Source organism: Lepisma saccharinum, chromosome 14 (assembly GCF_977018435.1).
Source record: "Lepisma saccharinum chromosome 14, izLepSacc3.1, whole genome shotgun sequence".
Classification (NCBI taxonomy): domain Eukaryota; kingdom Metazoa; phylum Arthropoda; class Insecta; order Zygentoma; family Lepismatidae; genus Lepisma; species Lepisma saccharinum.
Genome location: NC_139242.1, coordinates 72,699,578 through 72,716,575, shown reverse-complemented (window position 1 = coordinate 72,716,575; position 16,998 = coordinate 72,699,578). Strand labels below are relative to the sequence as shown.

At 35.2% G+C, this 16,998-nt stretch overlaps 1 protein-coding gene across 2 annotated transcripts in view; it reads right to left on the bottom strand.

Moving 5' to 3' along the window:
- Positions 1 to 628: 628 nt before the first annotated feature.
- Pkc53E (Protein C kinase 53E) overlaps positions 629 to 16,998 on the bottom strand; it is a 524,230-nt gene continuing 507,860 nt past the window's right edge. For both annotated transcript variants that reach the window (XM_083135905.1, XM_083135906.1), the window contains one exon: positions 629 to 1,457. In XM_083135905.1, coding sequence (XP_082992031.1) covers positions 1,305 to 1,457 — 153 coding nt within the window. In that variant the 3' untranslated portion in view covers positions 629 to 1,304. The remainder of the gene's footprint in view (positions 1,458 to 16,998) is intronic.

Genomic DNA, 16,998 nt, shown 5'->3' with positions numbered 1-16,998 from the left:
ACCTTTTCATTTGAATGCACCTAATATTAATACTGTATTTTGTGGTGTATGAATACTTAGATAGTTAAATATAAAAATTCACTGCTGGTCTCCTTTTGTGTGATTGACGTTGTTCGACGGCAGAATATAAATTGCTCTAATAAAAGCAAAAGCAAAGAAAAAACATTATAAATTCAGTGCAATTTTTTATTGAACAGTCCTCAAATTTTTGTCAATTAATTCTGTAGGATGAGGCAAGCTTGTATATTCCAACGCTAATCATTAATATTAATTTTCAGCTGATTATATATGCGATTGAAAAGTCACAGCATCCAATCTTTTATTATATACAACACAGCCAAATTATATATTTCTCAACAGGTGGTAGCACTGGTGGGTTGTGATTCATTATACAGCATATGTTCGACAAGCACAGCATCATAGTGTTGGTGCTAGGAGTAGCATGTTGTTTTCCCTGAATCAGTGTGTATTCATTGATGAAAATTACTCCATTATCAACTCTTATGCTATAGTGATTGAAATAATTTGGATTGACAAGAACCCTCCCAATAAATCGACAATAGTATGATTTAAAGTGATGGAGAATCTTTTGAGAGTAAAGTAAAAAAAAAAAAAATCATCTTTAAACATGGCCCGTTGTCTCAATAACATTCCAATTCAACCATGTGACTTTTCAATTACACTGTATAACCTTGATTTTCAAACAGACCAATTTAAGTTCATTGTGCCATAAATGCCAAAATTACCAACAAATTCAACAACAATATATTACTCATTTCATAAGCATGTGGAATACTAGATTAGTCTGCAATTAGCAAACTGGCAAGATATTGCGGTATACATACTTCATGAGATATATAACAGTATAGATATTCTCAATCTTTGTATAATATTGTCTAATCTACATGGTCCCTCTATGAAAAATAATACAGCTTTTCACTAAGAAGGATGTCGATGTACTTCATTCTGTTGAGAAGAAATAATTTAAATTGTCATCGAAGAATATAAATCAATAGGCCAGTAATACTAAGAACTATTGTATAAATACCAAAATCTTTTTTCAAAATAGAATATAAGAACAAAACAAATATATATATATATAATATAAACTCCATCAAGAAAAATATGTCACATAATTAGACAAATGCTATATAAATGGAAGTACATCTTTTTTATATAAGGTTTCACTACCGTAAATCTCTAACTTCTCTCTCTATATATATAATATATTTCTTTTTCCTCATATATTTACAAAAAAAATGTTTCCTTTCTAGCGTAACAAATGCAGTTTTAAGTTACCCATCTTAAACATGCTGAACAAACTCTGGGTTTAGGAAAGAGAACCCCATGAATTCCGTTTGATCGAGGTTCATCATAAAGAGTTTGTCGGTTGGTGTGAGGTCGGTTTTCTCAGATGTGAACTGCTTATCGAAATTGCTCACATCTTTCCGATGTTTCTGCAAAAAGAAAAAAATAATTACAGACACACATTAAATATGCTTTAATAAAGTAATTAATCGTAGAGGAATCGTTGTGCTAGAAACTTGTTGAATGCGTGCATACGTCTGATATTTTCATGAAACATCCATCCTTACTTACTGACAGTGTGAAGCGTAATATAACATAAGATTAGTATTCACTTGCACATGTTTGAACACAACACTTCCACCGTTTCATACAGTCTTCTTCAGGTGAGATAATATTGGCATAATCACACATCTGTTTCGGGCTTCCTTTTTTTATTATCTTCTTAGATTCTTAGAATTATCTTAGATAATGAAGGAAAGAATGAAAACAAAATTAATTTTTGTGTATTTCAAGATATAGTTAACAAAGTTCAATAAACTATTAAGCAAAAATTTCTGAAACTTTGAGTGCTCTCTATATCAACAGATGATACACATTCTGGTCACAATATATTTTTCTTCTTTATTAAGAAGCTACTAACATCAGAAGATTTGTTTTATGTCTTCAGTTCTCTTTTTGGATAAGTTTTCAAATACTAGGAAAGCTTTCTAAGTAGGTAATTAAGTGAATAATTAGGATCACTCCAGACAATTGCTTTGAGTAAAGATGCTTGCTTCAAGCTTCGTACTTTAATTTCTATTAGTCTTACATGAGAATCAAACCTGAATTCCTTTACAACTGTGCTATGCCGACACTATATCTTAAGAGACAGGTAGCAAGCTTGACTACATTTTCTCAATAGTTTTTACAGAATGGCCTGCAATAGACTGTGGTCTCTGTTACTCAGTAGTAGATTTCTGTAGGAACTATTCTTATTTCACATACTTTAAATGCAAAGTGTCGATGTTACATCCTACCAACGAGTCACCATTGCTGAACATTACTTCAAGACTTTTCCACAACCACTGTGCATTTAGTTTCAAGATATCCTGCACATCGAAAAAACATGGCAGTGTCCATGAGTTTTAACTTCGTTGACATCCCTATCCTACATGCATAGCACAATTCCAATCACTAAGACAAAGAGTGTGCATGAAAATCGAATAAGAATACCGATGTGCTACATTTCAGGGTATTACAACTCTATAGAATTAAACTGGCTTTTGGAAAAGCCTGCTAACCAAACTTAATTCGTTTGCACTTGTGAAAGCCAGGTGACACTCCGTGCAGTTACCTTCCGGCTGCACATTCCACATTGAGGCCAGTAAAGCAAGAGTGCAGTGTCTCGTGCCTTGGGAGGTGCAAATTCTGTGGGGAAGGCACCTCTTTTACATGCAACCACCTGTTTCGTCTACTGTTCAAAAAGGGTGTAGATCATGAACTGTTAATACCAAGTTGAATCCCCATTAATATTTAAACAACCCAAGGAAAGAATACTTGAACAATATGGTACAGGACAACCTGCAGAAATGGATGAAATACGAATATCCATACCTGTTACAGTGTAGACAGTGACTCGCTGTATGCTATAAATCGACTTGCACACTACAAATATTCTTCATAATTTTTTGAGATATTCATTTAAATCATTTAAACCTTTCTGTCATCTATATTGTGGACATATGCAACCTTTTCAAGGTTTCATTGGATGCCATATTCATGATTCCTTCAGTGAAGTCCTGGTCCCTTGACAAGTTCATTTGAAAGTATTGCTTCATGAATTTAATCTAATCAATATGCACGATTTGCCTAAAGAGGTGGAAAAGTGATGTCAAGTAAGGAAAAATACAATATGAGGTATAATCAAAAAGCCAATTTAGACCTAGTTGTGAAAAGAGAAATTGGCTGTGAGCACACCCTTTCATACTATGATACATCACAGTATTTCAGCAGAGCGTCTTCAGATCCCATTTTCCAGTTTTGGATTCATTTGTGGTTTTCACATCCTTCTGCAAGATGCCATAAGAACATGTTCGATGGTTATTGTTCAATTTATTGTGGACATATGCAAACTGTTCAAGGTCTCGTCAAGTCATTCAATTAGGAACAACCATTGTGTGCACAGAGGAACTGAAGTAATTATTTGAAAAATCAATTAATACACACACAAAACATGCTCACATATTCACACACCTGTATATTTAATTTGATTAATTCCAGTGACTGGTGTCGCCAACCACACCAGACACCTAAATTTATCGAATTAAATAAACATGTACGGAAATATGTAAGCACGTGTCCAAATTCCCGTAATATGAATAAAAAAAAAAGGTGAAAATTATGATATGAGCTAGGTGCTGATTCAACTTCAAAAGTAAGTTCTAGTTATGGGAATGAAATTCAAAGAGAACTCACTAGGGACACTTTGAAACAGTCATTGCATTTATTGGCACTTCAGAAAAACTAAGTACAACATATATATCTGTGCCATTTTCCCTAGAAATAAAAGCCAATATACAATACACATTACAGTTGCAGCAGCACCATGTTCATGACAAAGTGCTAAAGACTTAAAAGTAACTTTTGGAATTTCCAACACTCCACGTAATTCGTTTCTGGAGATCCAGAATTGACACTTAGAATGGTCGAATTTCAGTTGGGTACCTTATGCAAATGGGAATCTATCGTAACCTACATTTGCATTATTTTATAAATAAACAATATGTAGTACTGTAGACAGAAACAGAGTTGGCCTCCCATCATTCAGAGGCTAGTGTGTAGTTTTGTAACCAAAGAAGTCCTGAGTTTGAACAGATGTTTACCACTGTATCATTATCATAATTTCTCCCTTTATTGTGTTAAATTGAACAATAAAATGTGGAGCATAAAATGAATAAACAAAGAACTCACTTTTAAGAATCACATAATCAGAGTGTGCTAAACTATTAAACATAATTATATATGTAAAAACTAACTTCTATTGCCCTCCCCACTGATCCATGCTTGTCGCAGTTGCACTTTAAAAGCACTTTTGATAATTCTTAGAGGACAAAGTGAAGATGTGTTGTACTTCTTTGGCTCGCATTCTTTGCAATACAGTTCTATTCATGTATAAGAGTTTGAAGTTTTGACAGTTAACTCGGCTGACTACAGCACTGTTAATCGAACTATAGATCCAGATCACAGTCTAACAACTTACTTTGTGATGATTGTGTTCTTCATTTTGGTTGTCTTGTGTCGCTCTTCTGTCAGTTTGGCTAACAGTGATTATGAGATGAAATTAATGAAGACACACTCTTAAAGTACTCATGCCCTGGCAAGAATTCAAACCTGGGAACTTCAGCGGTTTAAGATAAAAGTTGACCACTTAACATGCTTTGCCACCAAGCTTATGATAATGTCTTCATATTCACATAATACACATAATGGTATAGGTGTATAGCTTATTCCAGCAGCACTCCCTCTATCTACAGAGGATTATCCATTCAGTAACAAAATGGTGTGTAGTCAATCCAAGAAATGTCTAATATTATTTTGCACTTACCATGAAAGATTTTAGAATATCCTAAGAACTGCAATATAGTTCTATTGTGGGGGCAGAGGAATAAAATTATAGAATCACACTTAAAAGAATATTCAACTCTGTACTTACACCTCATTTTCCTTTAAAATTTTTTTGGTAAACTTTCTGTATCCGGAAAACTGGTTTCTTAAAATTTACAGGAGAAATTACTTACCGAATGCAGTTTCTTTAGACTTGTGAAGTTCAGGGAAGTGTTTTCTCGCATTGTTCATTGAATTTTACCGGTAAATCATGTATTTTTCGATATAAATGTGTGACCGATGCACGAAAGCTGTTGCATCCATTTCCTTCCAGCCGGATGTTGCCTGTGTGTGATGACGTAATCCCGGTCAGTGTTTCCAAACACATGTTTTTGTAACTGAAGAAGGTACTTTTCTGCAAATGGTTTGTTGGGCTACACATTTTTTTTTTCTAAACCAATTTTTGACTATTCTAACCTAAACGTGACCCAACCTAACCTAACCTTACCAGAAATGGTTCGTGGGGCTATGTATGAATGGTTCGTGGGGCTATGCATCAATGGTTTGTGGGGCTACGTAGGTATTTTTTGGTGGAGTGGGGTGGAAACACTGCATGCCGACTACGGTAGTGAAACTGTGACCGCCATTTAGCGTGTTACCAAAGGGAAAAAGAAACTAACAAAACTTACTTCATACATCGAAAATATAGATTATTTCAGTGAAAAAAGCGAAATGCCACCTTCAGCAATGTTTCTCAATGCAGAATACGTAAGTAGGAATATGGAAAGTGACACACATAACGAGTTTCAGGCATTTTCTGGAAACGGAAAGTTTACCAAATTTTTGCCCAGTCGACCTTATGACGAAGTGGTTAGCACAGTGTGCTATGACACCAGGTGTCTTGGGTTTGAATCCAAGACCTGGACATGGGTGATTGTGATTGTTTCTTCAGAGCATTCTGACCAACATGTCATAATAATTATTGATAGTGGTCAGATGATACTTATGTGGTAGAGAGGTGTGAAGACATCTTGCCCCAAATCAGTCTGATTTTGTACTACAATATGTCTGCTGTCAAAATGATTCCGAGACATGGTTTCTGAGGAAACTGAAGTTTGAAAAATTCGATTTTCTGCTTGCTAAATTTTGATTTCTTTAGCTGGGCTGGTAACAAAAATTAGCCCTATAGAATTTCGTAGTTTCTGCTGTATGGGAGAAAGCCATATCTAAATAAAGGTAAGTCTGTTAAAGAGGCATAGCATAATCACTTGCTCTTCAGATAAATTTGTTTGCTCACAAATATACTTTAGGAAATCATTTGTTTTAAATTAAACTGTCTGCTACAGACATCACGTCTAAACTACTAAGCCTGTAGAAATGTAACAAGAAATGTAGATTTCACCAGGACTCAAAAACTTGGGTCTGGGGTATACCGGGCCATTGCTTTACCAACTGAGCTACCAGCCAGTCATGTTTTTGCCTGATTTTTAGCTTTCGGTGTTTTTACCTCCTCTTTTGCATAAATCTCCTGTGTGTGTAATTACAAGGTAATATGCAGCTCCATGATGGGAGATACTGTGTAACATTGATATTATTACAGTGCTTCAGAGGCAACAGATCCTGCTGCAGTATCACTGACAAGAGACAATTCCACAGAAGTAAAACAGAAGAGGCAAAAAATCAGGTAAAACTAGGGTTAGGTTGGTAGCTCAGTTGTTACCGCAATGGCACAGTATAACAGACCTGATTGACCTGCATTTTTCACCTAAATTTCTATGGTGCAGTAGCGTAACTAACATGCTCTGCCCCCAATGATAATTCCATGATTAGTACATGAGTAAACAAGGAAAACTATACACTATGATTGTTTACTTTGGTTAAATGTAACGCTTTTGAACAGCCAAACTATTTATTCAGATCTGAAATTGAATCAAACTTTACATCAAACGTTGCATACATTCCGAAAAAGTAATCTTCTTATAAACATTTAACAACCCAAACTTGTGAACTTTTAATGTCACATGAAGTATTTTTTACCACGAGTGTACGTACTTCCGATACACCAAAACACTTTAATACGTAGTGGCAAATCAAACTTTATGAACCACAGTGAAAGATTTAACTTAGTGACAGTTCAAAACTCTTACACGAAACCATTGAACCAGCTGGTGTATATTATATTCATACTGAGTACAAAAGTTTCTAATTATTACAACATCAACAACTACCGTCGCGTAATGTGACACATTTGAAATTACTGACAATTACCTCGTGTCTCCTTCATAACACTGACAATAAAAAAAACAAGTATTTTTAGATTACTACATCGTATTATTCTTCAAAATACCTTGTCCCTACATTGGAAGAGATCTCAACCTGGTAACGCTTGTGTCAGTTTTCATACATTAGAACTACACATGTACACGATGATTCAGTCATGTGACGCACCAACATCCGAACAACCATTGTTCACGAAGCTGAAATTAGTTTTCTATTGGTACTAACTGTAGCACTTACGTCGCGTAAAATAATTTTAGTTTCCCACAGAGAAGGTCTTGGTTGAGAAAAAGTGTTATTTTTTCAAGATGACTGCGTGAGCCAAGTACAGTATGTCACTTGACTATCTAGTCTCAATTGTGTTAGCACTCAAACTCTGTTATGCAGTAATAAATTGTAAATTAAAAACATCTCCCACAGGAATTGCATTGTCTGTAGGCTGCTTGTCTTTTCAGTGAGTCACGGATGCATGCCAAGCAGGTGAAAGTTGCCACGAGGCTTTCTTTGTGTCTCATCTCAAACACAAATGTCAGTTTGCATGAGGACGTTGCCTTGTGTGGTAGTACAGAATAAGCACTGCTTATGCATGTGAATACAAAGTACTTTTCAGATGTGTAGATGCGTGTATGTGAATTTGTGTGCATAAGTGCGTGTATGTGAGTTAGTGAGAGAGAGAAAGAGAGAGAGAGAGTGAAGTGCTTGTTATAAGCATATGTTTACTTGAGATCTTCGATTTGTAAATGTAGTCCAGGCATGTTCTTTTCGTTTCCAAAGTATGTGCAAAAAATATCAGCATAATGTCCAGATTAGGTACAATTTTAGTCCAGAATATATCCTTATCCACAATGAAATAAAAACATCCAGATAATGTCCCCATCACGTGAACGCATGTCCAAAACATGTCCAAAGTCATCCATAGAATGTCCAAAACACATCCAAAAATTATCGACAAATTGTCCAAAACACATCCAAAAATGATCCACAAAATGTCCAAAACACATCCTACTTATGTCTACTGGATGTTCTGGGACATCCTATGGTTATCCAGAATTTCAGCAAGAATATCCAGAAGACGTCCATTAGACGTCTCCTGGATATGTGTGTGTTGTTTTGGCCTCTGGAAAATCGAGGAGAGACTGATACTTAGTGTCCGAGATTCTCGATCTCGTTCGAGACTGTAACGATATTGGGAAACAAATCATGTAAACCGAATGTCTTATACTTGACGAGGCGACTACCTCAGATAATTAATAATTACTACAACACCAGTTTATTCGTTTTAATTCTGAATCGAAGGTTTGGTTTGCATATATAATCAGGATAATATCCCGTTTTCGAAGGCTGGTAGCGTTGAAATGAGACTTCAAACAAAAACGTCATTAAGAAAAGTTGTCTTAACTTCTATGCACTCTGAAAGTTTGTACTGTGACCTAATATTTTTTTAGACTTGAGACGAGAACGAGAATTGCCCTTCAAAATTGAGACAAGAGCGTAAATAAGACATTTACAAATGAACATGAGACAGACATTAACAACTCGAAATTAGACCGAGACTGTCATATCTTGTCTTGTCTCGATCCCTACTGGTGAAGTTGTGAGCTAACCAAACCAACGCGCTCGGCTTATGAGATGAGCAGCTTTTTCGCAGTACAAAACTGAAAATATATCTTACCTTTATGTGATCTCGCACACATTATTTCATTGTAATCATTATACATAATCTAAATATTGACATTTTCTGTGCAACTGGTGTAATCTTCTACATTATATTTTTTCTTATCTGTACAAAAATATTATATCACAATTTATAATGACTGCCCACACAGAAAGGAAAGAAACTGAAATTGCCTGGAAAGGAAAGTAAAATAGGCTTTTTAAATAAAGTGAAGAAAATGAAAAGATGAATACAGTACTTTTATCTCATTCTTATTTTGCACTACAGGCTAAATTAAAATAAATATAAGCTTAAGATTTATTTTTGAAAATTTGGTCAGCATCCAATTTCAGAAGCAAAATTTTTCGCATGACTGGAGAGCCTGTACTTGAGACCTCTTATTTATCTTGCATGTGGGCAGCACAGAGAACAAAAGAAGAATGATCATTTCAAAGCATAACTTCCCTTGCACTATTGTTCTTTCTTCCATTATTTTAATCTGTACAGATCGTTAAACTGCCGCACATGTCTCTCCATAGGCTACACGTAAACTGAAAGCTTGAAGAGCAGATGACAAACCAGCTACGCATACGTGATGTATCAACGTGGCAGATAGTGTTTTGAGCGCAATGCTAGCGTCGCAACTTTGCAAGTCTCGTTTCTGCCTTAAATTGTATGCAGAGAAACGCAAGAACTTTCAGGAGTCATTTTTTCAAGGTATATTTTTTAAAATTGAGTGGAAATGTCCATTCGTACTGCTTACAAAATAAAAGTTATTACTCTCAAGTTTCCTACGAAAATAACTGAGAAGTTTATAATAAATATGAAGATTTCAATTATTAAATTAATGAAGACTTCCTCCTTTCTTTGTGTTTACTTAAACAGACATATCTAGTGTGTAAATTTGGAATCCTACATTTGTAGGTCCCGTTGTGCTCATAAGCTATAGTACCCTAGCATGAATTCTCTGAACTACGCGTGCATTAACACAACGGATGAGCAATCCCAAATCACTAAATCAGTTCGCAAACAGTTGCTAATAAATTTAGCTACTAAATACTTGAACATTAAAGGAATTTCTCATCTCGGGAGTAATTATGACCCAAATCAGTCATAACCAGAATTATCGTTATATGTGATTATGATGTGTGGTCAACATTAAGATATTTTCCTGCTCCTGTTATATCGTGACATGTGTTGACCAGTTTTTGGTCATAAGATGATCATCCTTACTTACCAAACCTTGCACTACAAGAATTGTACAAAGTAATTTTATATCCAGCAACTACCCCAAACTTTGAATTAATCTTGTCTATATGAAAGAATACACACACACACAGGGCAAATAAAACAACATTTTTCAATAACGATATATATATTTTTTTCGCATCATGTGAACTGTACATAGATAAGTCAAAAAAATATCCACGAAAATTATGGACAAATGTAAATACTTTTTTTTCCTCCTTGGAAGCGTCAGAGGTGAACAAATGATTGTTAAACAAAGTTTGCTGCACCAGGCAGACTCGAGCGACAGCTAAACTTTAAAATTTACAGTCAAACAAACAAGAAGACAACATATGGAAGAACTGTTTTTGTTCTTTAGTAACGGCGCAAGAACACATTTGCCTACACATCTATATATGTAGTAGGAATCTCTAAGTTCATGGGTAAGGCATTGGCAGTTCAAAGACTAGATAGGCAAATAACAAGAAGTTTGAATTCTCAGTCAATAGATTAATATACGCACAGTAAACATTTCCCACAGCAAGTTGAAAGCTTGAGGACAGAAGGGGAAAAACCCAACTTCACAGCCAAAGTTATATTCATTATTGAGTGAAAGCATGGAGGTACTTTTTAAACTTGAAAGCTAAAATAATGCAGGGCACTACTACAACAAATCATTAAGTTGTTGTTCTTTTGAAATTTCATAAATTGATCATTAGCTAATATGAGATGTCTAAGTTTACACAACAGACAATTTAACATACATTTACCGAACTACATTACTAAAATACCGGACCTTCTTGAAGAAACTTATGAACACAATATTTATTTATATTACAGAAATTATAATTACATAGGTAGGAACCAAAACCCAAATTCAACACATTCAAGGAATGATCACATATGATGTAGGAATGGGTATTATATGTAATAATAGTAAGTATTTAAGATTAAACTTTACAACCTAAATACAAACATTACCCACATAAGGTACAATCATAACTTTGAGGAAATAGACACTCACTCACTCTTTCTCCTCACACACACGCACACACACACACATATCTTAAGCTTAGAAGCTCATAATTTCAAGCTTGTCCACACTAAAACAGTTAGTCTAGTAATACAAAAGCTAATTTGAATTCACTCCGAAAATACTAATTTCATTTGTCATACAAACCCAACTCTTCTACTAAATGTAAAGTATTAAATACAAGAGAAATGAGAGAGTTACAGTACATACATATAGCTATTTTCACACGTGTGTGGCTTTCCCATTATTGCTAAATGAGGTGCTTTGCACACCGAATGTGCACAAGTCGGAAAAGAAAAAAAATTCTTGCCAAAAATACAATAGGAAAAAGGAGTGAAAATAAAAAATTGACATTGATTAGAAATCTATCCATGCTTGCTTTGGATATGAACGCAGTTCCCAGCTGAGATGAGAGATTCCTCAGACAGTTAATTTATTAATACACATGTTTCATCTAATTGACTGGATTTAGTCAGCTATTGTCTTATCTAGAAAGCCAAACTTGTGTGTGAACTTCTTGATCTCAACTTTTTTCATATTGCAAAAGCAACCTCTAAATGGCAATGATAATTATTTTAAATTGATGCACACCCAATATATTATTTATAATGTGGGAATATTTGTTTAAAACCTTAACATTTATATGCAGTTATTCTTTCATGTTTTGGGGAAAGAATGATGGGATGGCAAATTAACATACTGAAATTAAGTACTCACTTATCCATGTTTTTATGTTGTTCTATTAATTTTGGTGGCCAGTGTCACCATCCTCTCGGCAACTTACTGTATTGTTGTTTGGTGAACTCTTTTTTTTTTTTTTTTTTTTTTTTTTTTTTAGTAGTAGTAGTAGTTTTGCAGCATGCTACTAGGTGCATTGCTGCTGCTTGCTCTTGTGGCATCATCTGCTGGTCGTTGATGGTAACTGCTGCAGAGTGCTGCACCTGCTGTTAACTAACAATGTTTAATTCATGTGTGAGGTGCAGGATGGCATGAGTTTTTTTTTTTTTTGTCAATCAGTGTGTGAGTGAGTGCGTATAGCAAACACTCACACACAAAAATCAAGGAAACGTTATGCACTTCCCACATAAATTAAACATTGACAGTGGACAGGCACATCACACCTGAATCCCTTTACTGCAGCAGTTGACACCAAGGAACAGCAAGAGGAGTAACAACGCACCTAGTGGCTTGCTGCAAAACTAAGAAAACAGAAGCTCACCAAGCAACATTACAAGTTCCTGAGAGGATGGTGGCAGTAGCCACTAAAATTAATGGAAACTCATAAAAATGCAAAAAGTGAGTACATCCTTTCAGTATATTATTTATGCATTTTTTTAAAATGTGGTATTTGCGAAAGTTTCTTTTGAATAGAAAAGGAGGAGAGTGCTTTGATTTAAGTTAATTTTCATTCCAGGAACAGACATTCAACTGTACTGGCTAGGAATTGAAGGCAGGACTATTCATTCTCATGCTTAACTAAATGGCACAAAGATGCACACTTCTAATTTAAAAATCAGCTCGCAAGTTGACCATCAAATGCGGATCACATTAACATACTACTACAATGTAAAGCGACGAACATTTCTCCCAGAAGCCTAGCCTAATCTAATCTAACCAAATCTAACTTGAAGAATCTCACTCTTATGATGCAATGTGAGAATTTCTAACTCTTTGATCAGTTAAGTCTACTAACTCTGCTGTTCTTGCTTTGGGGGCTGCAGAGCATCAACAGCAAAGTGAGTTACAATGCTGAGTTAAGAACCCAACAGAATCTAATTTTCATTACGGCAAGATTCTAATGACACTTTTCCATAAAATACAAATACCAAAAACTTTTTAATACAGAACTACACTTTCCATTAAAATATTGAGATTTTAACAAAAAATATTAAAAACCAAGTGAAGATTTTTGCAGAATAATAGTTTGCATTAAGATTTTTACAAAATGAATGTTAACAGAAAAAGTAGGAAAAGATTGAAGATCCAAGAAAAGAATGGTTTTAATGATGATACGCATCTTTTTAAAACTTCAGGGTGGCTACTCACAGGGAATTCCTTGAATTCCGGAAATTCTGCATGAATTATTGGCTCCGGGAATTATGCGTGATTTCTGCTTGAATTTTTCTCCATAGCCGTGAAAAATTGCAACTTTTATTAATCCAAATCCTATTGAATTTTATATATGAGGCCTGAGGCTAGTTTTTGACAGTTTGGTTTTAATTTTTATCGAGGAAGGAAAATAATGCTGTGCGAAAAATAAAACACAATTCTCTCGATCCGTTTACTTTGTTAGTATCGTTTGTAGAGTAATCTGACAGATGGAAGATTATTGCAAGATAAGATATCTTGAAGATGACTAGGTAGATTTGAGTTTGAAATTCTTACACAATTAACGATTTTTCGCAGGTTACAATATATACCATAACATTTTTGACTTGTGTTTGTAGATGTATTTCGAGTCTGGGTATGTGAAATGGCAAATGTAAATTACGGACTTCAAATTAAATGTTTTAAATATACAGTTTAATTAAATTAAATTATAATTTTTGGATACATTTGAATCTCACAGACCTTTTATATTGTTACTATATTTGTGTGTGTGTGTGTGTGTGTGTGTGTTGAGAGGCGGTAATACGTAAGGTTGAAATATAGAGAACATCTGCTTGTAACCTTGAATTTTTTAAAAATTTGCCTTGAAAACCGGGAATGATACTTGAATTTTATCATGGTCTTAGAGTAGCCATCCTGAACTTGTGAAAGTTATTTCTGCACACTTCAGTACCTTGCCTTATTCAGCACACTAACTACTCCACATCTATCACAAAATTTCTAAACATGCTCTTCAACACTAGAGCAGCAACATTCAAAATAACGTGACTTTCCAGCTAAGCTGAAACCTAATCTACGCTGATTTTCCACATTTAATAACAGGTTCACTTGACACTAAAATCTTTTATATAAACTGAAGTACCTATACTAGATAGCTTACAGCACAGAGAATCGATCCCTCCATATCTAAGCCAAAGTTTTCCCCATTTTTAAACACAAGTTGCTACCTAACATTTTTACATGACAACAATGGCAACTTCTAACATTTGCAGCCGTATGATGCTATCATTTTAAGAACTTCAACAGTTTAAGGAATGTCTGTTCTGTTAGTAACCTTAGAGAACTACATGCATGTGCCTCTTGTGTGTGAAAAAGTGGGTGTATTGGTTTATTGCACAGATATAAAATTGGTTGTCTCTTCTCTATGATAACTACAGAGTTCAACTGAGTGCAGAGAAAAGTCCATTTTGTGTGAACTCATAAAAATCCATTGTCAAATTTTTGAGAGGTCATTTACATTATTGGCACTGTTCCTTAAATATACAGGGTTATTATAAATGATTGACCCAATTTCATAAATTCACTGTAGCTTTATTATTTGACATATTGTCAAGAAACTTTGCAGACGTATAGAAAAACTCAAAAAGTTTTCTTGTGTTGCAGGTTCGCTTCCGATTTCTGCCACGAGAGTGCAGCAGTGAGCATTTATTCAATATGGCGACAGGCAGAGAGAAAGCTTATGTTGTGTTCGAGTTTCATTCGCATCAGTCTGTCGTAACAATGCAACGACACTTCCGAACGAAGTTCAACAAAGATCCACCAACTGCCAAGTCCATTCGGCGATGGTATGCATAATTTACAGCTTCAGGATGCCTCTGTAAGGGGAAATCAACTGGTCAGCCTACAGTGACTGAAGAAACGGTTGAGCGCGTGCGAGCGAGTTTTGCACGAAGCCCACAGAAGTCGACGAACAAAGCAACCAGAGAGCTGAACATTCCATAGCCTACCGTTTGGAAGATCTTACGGAAGCAATTGAAGAAGAAGCCTTACCGCTTGCAATTGCTACAAGCCCTGACGCCTGATGACAAAGCCATACGCCATGAACTCTAGCACAACATAAGCTTTCTCTCTGCCTGTCGCCATATTGAATAAATTCTCACTGCTGCGCTCTTGTGGCAGAAATCGGAAGCGAAACTGCAACACAAAAAAACTTTTTGAGTTTTTCTATATGTCTGCAAAGTTTATTGACAATATGTCAAATAATAAAGCTACAGTGAATTTATGAAATCGGGTCAATCATTTATAATAACCCTGTATATTAGGGATAGGATAGATTGGTATGCTATCGATATCAGCTGATGTAAGCTTATCAGTAACATTGCTCCTAATTTGACTTATGGCCTATTTAAAGAAGAATCCGATAACAATGCAAAAAAACTGCCATTTGGTTGTTTTTATGTATGAAAAGGTATAAAACATTTTGCAAATTAAATGTCTAAATGCTCAGTTTCTAAGGTGAAACCTATTGAAGGCAAATTAGTTACATACATAACTTAAGGAGATAAACAATTCAAGTTTGTCATGGTTTATTTGCAATTTTACATCAGATTAATAGGACATATGTTATTGGTAAATTTTATACTGGTGATTTATTAGTTTTGTCAAAAGTTTCATAGTGGCTCATTCTTAATATACAGGGTGTCCGGAATGGGACTGAATTTCTAAAAGTGTGTTATTTTAATACGGTAAGGAGTAGCTAGAAACAAAAACATACATTTTGAAGGCAAACTCAGAAAGTTTTATTGGAAGGAGTTACAGCTCAGTACAGCTCCCCATGAGCTCGGTTTGTTGCATTGATAATTTCTAGCCTGTATTCAATCTCCCTCCACATGTTCTGTCGCTCAAACAAAAATTGCGTCTGTGCATGAAAAAAGCAGGCGTAGCCTATGGAAGTCAATATGGGAGGGGACCAGGCAGTTGGAAATTCCAAGCATCCTATACTCGGGTGCAACCTATCTTGACAGTGACGTCGTAACAGCATTGCAAACCTACAGCGTTCATACTTTCACTGTCTGCTCTCGGGAAAAATAAAAACAAGGGAATGAAATTCAATAGATTAAGATACAAGGGAAGGAATTTCAAACTGTCACAATGTGAGGATTGTTGCAGAATATAATAACGTATAATAAATAACCATTAAAGTGAACATGATACGTAAATATAATAAACTGTACAAAACTGATTTCGATTCAGATAATGAATGTGAGATGGCAACGTGCCTTCTAACGGCAAGTTCGCGAGAATTGAGCACATAAATATAGCTCCTTACTTGAAGCACGCTGCATTGTATACAGTACATAGAAATGTATTACAGGTGTTAGATTCTGAAAGACCTGCTTAAATGAAGAGTATTCGGTACGATTGTTTTGCTGCATGTCAAAGCTAAAAAAAATATGTGTGGGTTCGTTGATCTGAATCTCTGATCTGATTGCAGGTCGAAGTGAAGGGCAACTCTATATTTGTCAGCTGGTTTTCACACATCCGCAGTGAGCAAGATCCAGCCAGGTGTTTGGCTTGCGTGTTACTTTAAATCGCATTGTAAAGGTAAAACTTTGAACAGTCATGTGGGGAAGAAAATGTGTAAACGTATTCATATTTACGACGTACTGGTTATGAAACTGTGAGTTTAATTGTCACAAAAACGTTTAGGGGCAATCCAAAAAATGAAATTTCTAACAGTGGGAAAAGTGGATGCCACAATTGATTACGATCCTGATCCATAAGCACATCAACATTGAGGCGTTTTTTTCTTTTTTTACAACTTGGGTTTGTGTTTAAGGTAACGAAGCATTCGTAGACGACATTGTTGCTTGGCTCCACCAATATCTGTGACAATAAATATCGGATTGCTGTGAAAAAAAATCTTCATTACATGTGTGAGACATTTGAATTTCCCTTTATTAAAGGGCGAGTTAATGTTAATGTCGGCTTTCGGCCATTCTGCAAACAAAGCTTGGGAGGGCACCATTGTTATTTCCAATTGTTTAGCATTTGTTGTACAATCGGTGGTGATATATTTCCGCTGAAC